Source organism: Haliotis asinina, chromosome 2, assembly GCF_037392515.1.
Source record: "Haliotis asinina isolate JCU_RB_2024 chromosome 2, JCU_Hal_asi_v2, whole genome shotgun sequence".
Classification (NCBI taxonomy): domain Eukaryota; kingdom Metazoa; phylum Mollusca; class Gastropoda; order Lepetellida; family Haliotidae; genus Haliotis; species Haliotis asinina.
Window position 1 is genome coordinate 55,716,379 of NC_090281.1, and position 9,262 is coordinate 55,725,640.

The window sequence follows — 9,262 nt, forward strand, 5'->3', positions numbered from 1 at the left end:
TCTCGCACACCTGGCTGCCCCGTTCTCGGCATTCCTTCCTCGTAACAACTAGTGAATTGCAAAAAATATTCTGCAAAAATCCCACAGAGTTGGTATGATGTTCCGATTATGATCAGCGTTTCACTGAGTATGTAATGTAATTTGTTATCGAGCTAGACTGCAATTCATTGGTCCGCTTTTGAGCCAAACGGCTTACTGTGCGTGAAGTCCCCGAGCCTGGTGTTGATACCATGTGATAACAGTGATAGCCTATGACATCCCATGGTTCCAAAAGAGCTTGGCGCAGTTGCTGTCGTAGATATAAACGTATATAGAGGATATTGTATTCGTGCCCATGTCATACTATGTTTACCACACAAGTTGCCTAAATGTTCGTATTTCCCGAGCCAGTGCGACGGATATTCAGATATTTCAACACGAGTGTCCTGAACAAAGTATGATACAGGCTCGAATATATTGTTCTGTTTATTACCGAAGTCGTCAAATTGAAGAACATTTTTTTAAAAAATTACTTTCAATCACAGGCTGGATAACCGCAGTCTCCGCACATGGATCGCAACGTCAGAGAAGAAACGTGACGTCATAGCATTGTTCATGACGTCACGTCACCATGGCATTGTGATAGTTTGTCCTAGGGCATCGTATGAAAAATATGAACCTCGATTTGTTCGTCCTCTTCGGTAATAAATAGAGGATGTTATATTCGTGTCCATGTCATACTATGTTGACGACAGGAGTGTCTAAATTTTGGTATTTCCCGAGTGAGAACGAGGGATTGACCGATATATAGACACGAGTGTGGTAAACATGGTAGGTTATGGGCACCAATATAATATTCTGTTTATTACCGAAGTTAATAAACTGAGGAAAATAAACGCAAATCTACTTTCAAACATGGGCTGACCACCCAACGTCACAGAACGCGTCACAGAACGCGTCACAGACCTGTGACGTCATGGCATTGTTCATGACATCATGGCATTGTTCATGACGTCACGTCGCCATGACAAAGTAACATTTTGCACTAGGACCCCCTATGAGAAATATGAAACCCGATATGTTCGCCCTCGTAGGAAATAAATTTGGTTAATCCCGAGTATCTACACCAACCAAGGCCATATTGAAAACATATACCGCATTCCTCTATTAAGCACCCGGGAACTTACTTGTCAAAGGTCTTCAAGACCCGGCAGTTATTGGAGGCCCGGCGCATATTTCATGATAACCTACTTTACTTATTAGATGTCCGCTGCTTATTAGAAACACAACGCTTATTAGAAAAGAAATAGTATACTCCTCAAGACTGAACAGACTGGACCACAGACCTAGGATTAGCAAAGAATCCTGTCTGATAAGGATTACAATTACATGTAGATTCAGCGAACTTATGTAAAATTAGAGATTACACTCTCTCAATAAAGTACTGATTCTAGTATGTTTGTTTGGGAGTGCCATGCGGAATTCGAACCCACCGTCTCAGGCACCTAGTCCTGATAGATTCAACTATTTGCATAATCATTGGCCACGATGCTTCTGTGCTTCGTACATGTGATATCTTGCCATCTCAGGCTACTGGGACGTCCACGCTCATTGTACTTTTACGGGGCATGCATAGCATCGAACATCGAACATCACACACCTCATACTGTTTGGAATAAACAGAAGAGAAACAGTAGTCAAAAATATTTATTCAAGTGTTGCATACACTGCATCAGCAGTGGTTTGGATTTAATTTGTTACAGCCTATTAAAAATAAAAGTAGACTACTGTATCCCTGAAGTCCATGGAAATAAGGAATGAAAGTTGTATTGAACACGTATTTATACATGTATACATTTTTTTAGAAAGGACAATCAACTTGCAACATTTGTAACTTAATCCCTTTGTGTAAAGGTGTCCAGTTTGGAGTACGACTCCAGAGTTCCACTGCTGAGGTGGAATCCCAGTATTCCAGGATTAGAGTGACGTCTCGTTTTTCTCTTCAGACGCCCTGATCGACGTCCTGAAGAAGCAGGTCTGGTCTGACCCCTGTCAAGCAAGGTCTTCATGTCCACTACATCTGAGTCATAGTCACTGGACATGTCTGTCCGCTGGGATGAACCCTCGCTATCTGTACTTACGTCCACGAAACTACTCCCGGGTTGCTGGAGATCTCGGGAGGTGGAGACTTCTGGAACTGAACACGCACCTGTCTGGGGAGGAGCCGTGCTAAGATGGCGGGATGAGTTCCCAGATCTCTCTGTATCTGTTCCTACTTCTGCTATACCGCTATCCATGCGCTGTACCAGCCGTGACATTGCTGACTGTGCAGCGTCTTGCTGGACACAAGGGAGTCCGCTGTCATCTGAATCGTTACTTCCTACTCCTAAGGGTTCTTGGAGCATCAGCCTGTAGTCACCTGAAAGTGGTTCTGAGGCTTGGATACTTCCTCCCTGGTTCTGCTCTTTCATCTCTGAAATGGACACTGGAGGGCTGGGATTAGTCACCAAAGCTTCTTCACATTCAAACCCGTTATTGTTAGCAAACGGAGTTCCTCCTACGGAATCACCCGGATCCTCATTTCCACCTTCACGATCTGATGGGGACGTGAACACCGGAAGGCCATTTCCACTGCTAGAAACAAAGTTAGATTCAGAATCATTCGGTACAAAATGCACTGGATTTGGACAAAATGGTTCAGCGTCTAATTCAACTACGCATGTTTCTTGTAACTGAGCTTTGTCACGTGTTTGATTCTGACCAACCACAAGGTCTACAGTCTGATTTGCTTCCGACCCACCACCGATGCCGTAATGAATAAGGCACTGGCTACAAGACACCATTGGGACTTCATCACTGTAGGCCTGTCTCCTGGGAACAGAATTGGTAGATTCAGGTTCACTGGTGATGACAAATTCGATCTGTTTAGATAAGAGAGAGGGCGGTGGAATTTCCTTGCCACGTTTCATTTTCAGATCGGAACCTTCACAACGACACATCTGACAGAGGAAGTTTATTGTTTCAGATTTTTTTGGTAACTGTTTCCGTTTGTGAAGAATACATAATATTGCAAGTATGACCATGATCATTATCACACATACAATAATTATTGCAGTTGCCACTCTCGGGGGTATAGGGACGTTGTAGGACTCGCCATAAAGGAATGGTACAGATGAAATTATGTGGCCCGTGGACATTGTTGTTGACGACGTTGATGAAGATGCTCGGTTCTTCGCTAGGGACCCTTAAAATACAATGTAACAATGTAACAATGTGAACAAATGTAACCAATGTAACTAATCGACAAATATAACATAGGTACCTAGATGCCATGGGGAAGAGATCGTATTTTTTGCTCCTTATTTACAGATAAACGCTACTCAAACCTCCTCCACCCACACCCCTTCATCTCCAACCTTCTTTCGACTGCAAGAACTACCTTTAATATACACATTATTCCTATACTTCGCAAATAACAATCTTTATTTTATCATCACGTTCATCACGATTCACGCTATCTACAAGACGATTTAAGCGCAAGTGATGCAAGACAGATAAAAGAAATATTTGTTTGAGAAGTGCTAACGTCTACAAAGAGAAAACAGTGCTAACCAGCAAGAAATCCCCAAACAGGCATGCACCTCATTTCTGGGTCCTTGCTCTTGGTCCGACACTCGTTCACCACCACGGTGACATTCGGGTTGCCGGGGTAACAGTAAGAGCACTTGATGCACGTGTTGGGTAGGTTCGGGTGGCGGTAGTACCCTGCAAGAGGAAAGACAGATGTAAGGTTTTAACAGTTATAGCAGGATGCAGTTTAGCCCCTCTCCAGTGTGGGAAACGTTTTGGGGAGTATTGTTTTCCAATAAATATCACTCGACTGCAAAACCTGTTGCCGGAGCAGAGAAAACAAATTGCATTTCATGTGATTCCATTAAATGTCTCAGAAAATGCTTGCAAATAGAACTTTTGGATAAGGTGTTGAAAACTAAGAAAATAGTACGTCACAAGAAATATACTTTGCTTTGTTTTAGAAAAGTGTATTTAGATCCTAAGGTTTAAAGTAGAAAATATATCTGATTTTCCATAGGAAAAAAATACTCCATGTTGAATTTGGAATTTTGGTCCTGGATCATGAGTGTGTTTGGATTTAAGCCGCTTTTAGCAATTTTCCAAGCAATATCACGACCAAGGACACCGGAAATGGACTTCACACAGTGTACCCACTTGGGGAATCGAACCTGGGTCTTCGGCTTGATGCTTTTACCACTTTTATGTCAAGAGTCTTCACAACTGCATGTGATGCTGCTGATGTTGCTGTTGCTTCCTAAATCAACTGTCTTACACTGATATATTATGTAAACCTATCTATCATAGCTCTACCTTCGATACAATCTCCACATTTGTAGTCATGGGTGTCGCTGCACTTTGTCTCTACTGTCACCGCTTTCCCGCATCGACTGCACGGTATGCAGAATTCAGCTGACCAATGAGAAGAGTACATGTTTTTTGCACACGGTTCGCACTGAGTATCAGAGGTCAAAGTGCAGTGGCGCGACACAAAGGTTCCTGGGGAACAATGGGAACAGTTCTGACATTTTAATCCCCCGACGGAATAAGTTCCAAGCTCACATGACCTGCAAACCGTGTTTGATTGGTTTGTACACGATTCGACCGACATGAATCCATCGCTGCACTGTGAACACGGTTGACAGCCAAAACTTTTGTCCATGTAGTAATATTCTGGACAAGTGGAATTCTCCTCACACTGCAAATAGAAAATATGATGGATTTAAAATGTCATATCCAGTATATCCAAGGTGTTTAGCGTTGCATTATACCTGTGAGCTTATAACTGCGGTCTGGAAATATCATTCGAATCTCCGGCAGTGTTCCTCTGTTGAGCCGTTGTCTTAATTAGATTCAGCCTGGAATTTAGTAAGTTAAGTCACATGCAGTAATATTCCACCGGCGGTCTGTAACTAATCGAGCCTGGACCAGATAATCTTGTGAGATCATGAGCATCGTCCGGCGCATTTGGAATACGGTGACGTGTGTCAACCATGTTAGCATGCGTGACTACCCAATCCCATCCGTCCACAGCCAAGTCCGGATAGCCAGTTCAAAGTTTGGTTAATTCACTCAGGGATACTCTACATCTATATAGGCTCCCTGGTTCACTGAAAATCAATCCTAACCCAGGTCAACAATCATTCACAAGAGACCCGTGAAAGTCCAGGGTAGAATAGGCCTTCAGCAACCCATGCTTGCCATAAAAGGCGACTATGCTTGTCGTAAGAGGCCCCGAACGGGATCGGGTGGTCAGGCTCGCTGATTTGGTTGATACATGTCACCGGTTCCCAGTTGCGCAGATCGATGCTCATGTTGTTGATCACTGAATTGTCTGGTCCAGACTTGATTATTTACAGCATAAACAAACATCGAAACGTCGTGATTTGTATTGCTGCAAACTAACGTGTGTGTCATTTCAAACGTAGTGTCAGTTACTTCTACTGTTATTCATGTTTCAGTTTAAATTTTCAATATCTAACCGCTGGCTGTGCCGTTGAACCTATTAGACGTTGTCAGTAGCTATTCTGAAGAAGCACTGACCCAGCCGACAAGGAAGTATTTCTCTCTGTGTGTGCACAAAGTAGGAGGTCAATTTTGTGATCCGTAACAGCTGATAGTTCAGGTAATATATGCCTGTCTCTCGCTCCACCACACTCTCATAACTCACGCTGGATACATACAAGTGTGTCATTTCATTTGTACCAGGAAGTTGAGAGTGATGGCATATAGCAGTGACCCAACAGCAGACGGATCGAGGGTGGCATGTACTGGCAGGCATATGGATTAATTACCATTTACCTCACACCGACTCGTCACTACTACTATTACTCCTACTTGGCTCACCAATTCACTTATTGTACCCATGTGTAACTTCGAACCCGGACTTTCTAGCTCATGCCTCACAATGTCCACACAACCCCTACTTCAACACCCCCCCGACAATAAACATATCTTCTAAGGGGGAAATGTTGCCTCTTGCTCTTGAAATTTTAGTTTTAGGTCACATTTAAATAAGGATGCGTCATTGCAAAATCATTGATTAGTAGTTTTAGACATATATATATGTTGCTTTTAATGCAACCAACAACTAACCCGTGTTTGTAGAGTACCTTAATCCTATGGATACCTTAATCCTATGGATACCTTAATCCTATGGATACCTTAATCCTATGGACACCTTAGCCCTGTGGACACCTTAATCCTGTGGACACCTTAATCCTATGGACACCTTAACTCTGTGGACACCTTAGCCCTGTGGATACCTTAATCCTGTGGACACCGTAAACCTATAGACACCTTAACTCTGTGGATATCGTAATCGTATGGATACCTTAATCCTATGGACACCTTAACCCTGTGGATATCTTAATCCTACGGATACCTTACTTAATCGCATGGATACTTTAATTCCGTGGACACCTAATTCCTGTGGACACCTTAATCCTGTGGATATCTTAATCCTATGGATACCTTAATCCTATGGATACTTTAATCCTATAAATACTGTACCCCGTGGAAGCCATTTTGTCATTAGTTACGTACAGATGATCATTTGTGCCATACTGGTTGTACAGAAATACCATGAGTTTCGTAAAATCAGTATGATACACGTACGAGTGTTATTTTGTCTTGATTACCCATTAGTTCTGAATATACTGAGCTCCCCTGCTAAATATCCCGATCACTACAGTCGCCTTCGAAAATCACAGTTAATGACATCAACACTTATTACTAGCTATTGTATGAGGTCAATTATATGTCACAAAATGATTCGAATGACGTCAACACCATCATCACCCCCCCTCTTGCGATCAAGTATGAACGGCCTCTTAAGACAACATAGAGAAGATTACGTTCACACATTACACTTTCACATAGAATTTATCTCGTAGTGTATCAAAACACATACTTACCGTGTGAAGTGAAATATTAAGGAATATAACCATCACGAGATGACAGGAGAATAGAAACGTGCGCCACATTTCCGCGGCCTGTTGTCACCGAGAGAGACGGACGCCATGAAAAAACTGGGTCCTATATTTAGATATTACGGGGATTTCCCCACATGATGGTGAACAAGGGCTGTTAGTGTCGGATAATGAACTGCGCACTACAATGTCTTTTGTCACCAGCTATCCACTTGCAGTCAGAGCATCAGAGAAGCGTAGGTTCTGTTAAATCAATCTGAAGGCAGTTTCTGTGGGTCAGACACTTTATTAGGGGAAACATACGATCTGTGTAGGAAAATGTGTACTGTTAAGTTCGAGTTCTAAACTTTGTACCAACCAATGAAAACCTTATACCCTGTGTCCAATCAATCTACACCAGTTAGTAGTCGAACAACCTCTTACACGGACCCGAAGCAAATATATCCAAGAAAGCCCACACAAGTCTGAAAAATGTGGCAAGTCTAGACTTACTTATCTATATAACAACAAATGCAATGTGTTAAATAAATAATCCAGTTTCAGAGAGCGAGTGTGAGACGTTGAACTCACAAAAACTCTGAACTACAGAAAAGAATGAGTAGAGTATTGCACATGTCTACTATGAAAGACAGTATTGTGCTGTAGTGTGTTATCTGCTATGAGAATTGCACTGTACATGTCTACCATGGAAGACAGTATTGCGCTGTCTATGCGAATAGTACTGTACATGTCTACAATGAAAGACAGTATTGTGCTGTCTACTATGCGAATAGTACTGTACATGTCTACAATGAAAGACAGTATGTATTAGTTTGCGCTGTAGTGTGCTGTCTACTATGAAAACAGTATTGGGATGACTACTGTACAGATAGCGTCTGTCTACTGCCCCCAAGGGAGTTGCTTTCATGTCAGTACAGATCCCCTACCCTTCATGACCATCACAGTGCGGGCAAAACAGGGTATTCCCCTGAAGGATGGATTGTATTGCCATGACGTGGTTGTTCAAACATTCTTTATCTGCAGACAGGTATTTCCTCACCACCTGTCGGGTATCAATTTACTGACGCCATATATAGACACAAGTCATGCCGGGAGATGACGCCAGCGTCTTTGTGTAATAATGTCGAGTCATGTAACACACCCTCACAGTTTCTATAGAAATGCTGTGGCAACGTTTATAGAGCGCCATGTTCACCTTTGCCTAACAAGCACTGAAACGGTGGCATGTGAGCTTTACATAACTATCCCTTACAGACAGGCCTCTTCAGCTTTACATAATATGCACTTACAGAGTGACATGTACAACTCAAAATAACAAGGACGTACAGAAAGCATGTTCAGCTTAACCTAAAATGCACTTACAGAGAGGCATATCCAACATAACATACACTTACAAAGTGGCATAGCCAACATAACATGCACTTACAGAGCAGCATGTTCAGCTCAAGATAACATGCACTTACAGAGCAGCATGTTCAGCTTAACATAACACGCACTTGCAGTGGCATGTTCAGCTTAACATAACACGCACTTGCAGTGGCATGTTCAGCTTAACATACACGTACAGAGTGGCATATCCAACATAACACACACTTACAGTGTGGCATAGACAACATAACATGCACTTACAGAGCGGCATGTTCAGCTCAAGATAACATGCACTTACAGAGCAGCGTGTTCAGCTCAAGAAAACATGCACTTACAGAGCAGCATGTTCAGCTTAACATAACACGCACTTGCAGTGGCATGTTCAGCTTAACATAACATGCACTTACAGAACAGCATGTTCGGCTTAACATAACATACACTTACAGAGCAGCTTGTTCAGCTTAACATAACATGTAGTTACAGAGAAGCATGTTCAGCTTAATATAACATGCACTTACGGAGCAGCATGTTCAGCTTAACATAAACTGCACTTACAGAGCAGCATGTTCAGCTTAACATAACGTGCACTTACAGAGCAGCCTGTTCAGCTTAAGATAACATGCACTAGCAGAGTGGCATGTTCAGCTAAACAAAACATGAACATACAGAGCAGCATGTTCAGCTTAAGATAACATGCACTTATAGTATGTTTATCAGAAATTGTATTACATTTCAATTAACTCCCGAAAGAAGAAAAGAAATTCAGCAAATGTGAAATAATCCCATGCATGTTTTGTATCGTATATCGCAATGGTGTGGTGATTGTATTGCTGGGCCAGGTAAAATATTAATGTTGTGTCTACACTGATTCGGGTACACCAAACCAACCGAGCCTAGTTGCATGATCTGGTCCT

At 42.3% G+C, this 9,262-nt stretch overlaps 1 protein-coding gene across 2 annotated transcripts; it reads right to left on the reverse strand.

The window, feature by feature from the left end:
* Positions 1 to 1,668: 1,668 nt before the first annotated feature.
* Positions 1,669 to 7,282, reverse strand: LOC137273940 (tumor necrosis factor receptor superfamily member 1B-like). Of its 2 annotated transcripts, none has more exons than XM_067806850.1 (4): positions 6,966 to 7,282; positions 4,363 to 4,747; positions 3,592 to 3,744; positions 1,669 to 3,223 (listed from the first exon to the last, which is right to left on the reverse strand). In XM_067806850.1, the coding sequence occupies exons 1-4, from the start codon at positions 7,032 to 7,034 to the stop codon at positions 1,875 to 1,877; spliced, it is 1,956 nt and encodes a 651-aa protein (XP_067662951.1). In that variant the 5' UTR covers positions 7,035 to 7,282; the 3' UTR covers positions 1,669 to 1,874. The 2 variants fall into 2 exon arrangements, with proteins under 2 accessions (XP_067662951.1, XP_067662952.1); XM_067806851.1 differs by lacking the exon at positions 6,966 to 7,282 and adding an exon at positions 5,532 to 5,683.
* Positions 7,283 to 9,262: the final 1,980 nt, after the last annotated feature.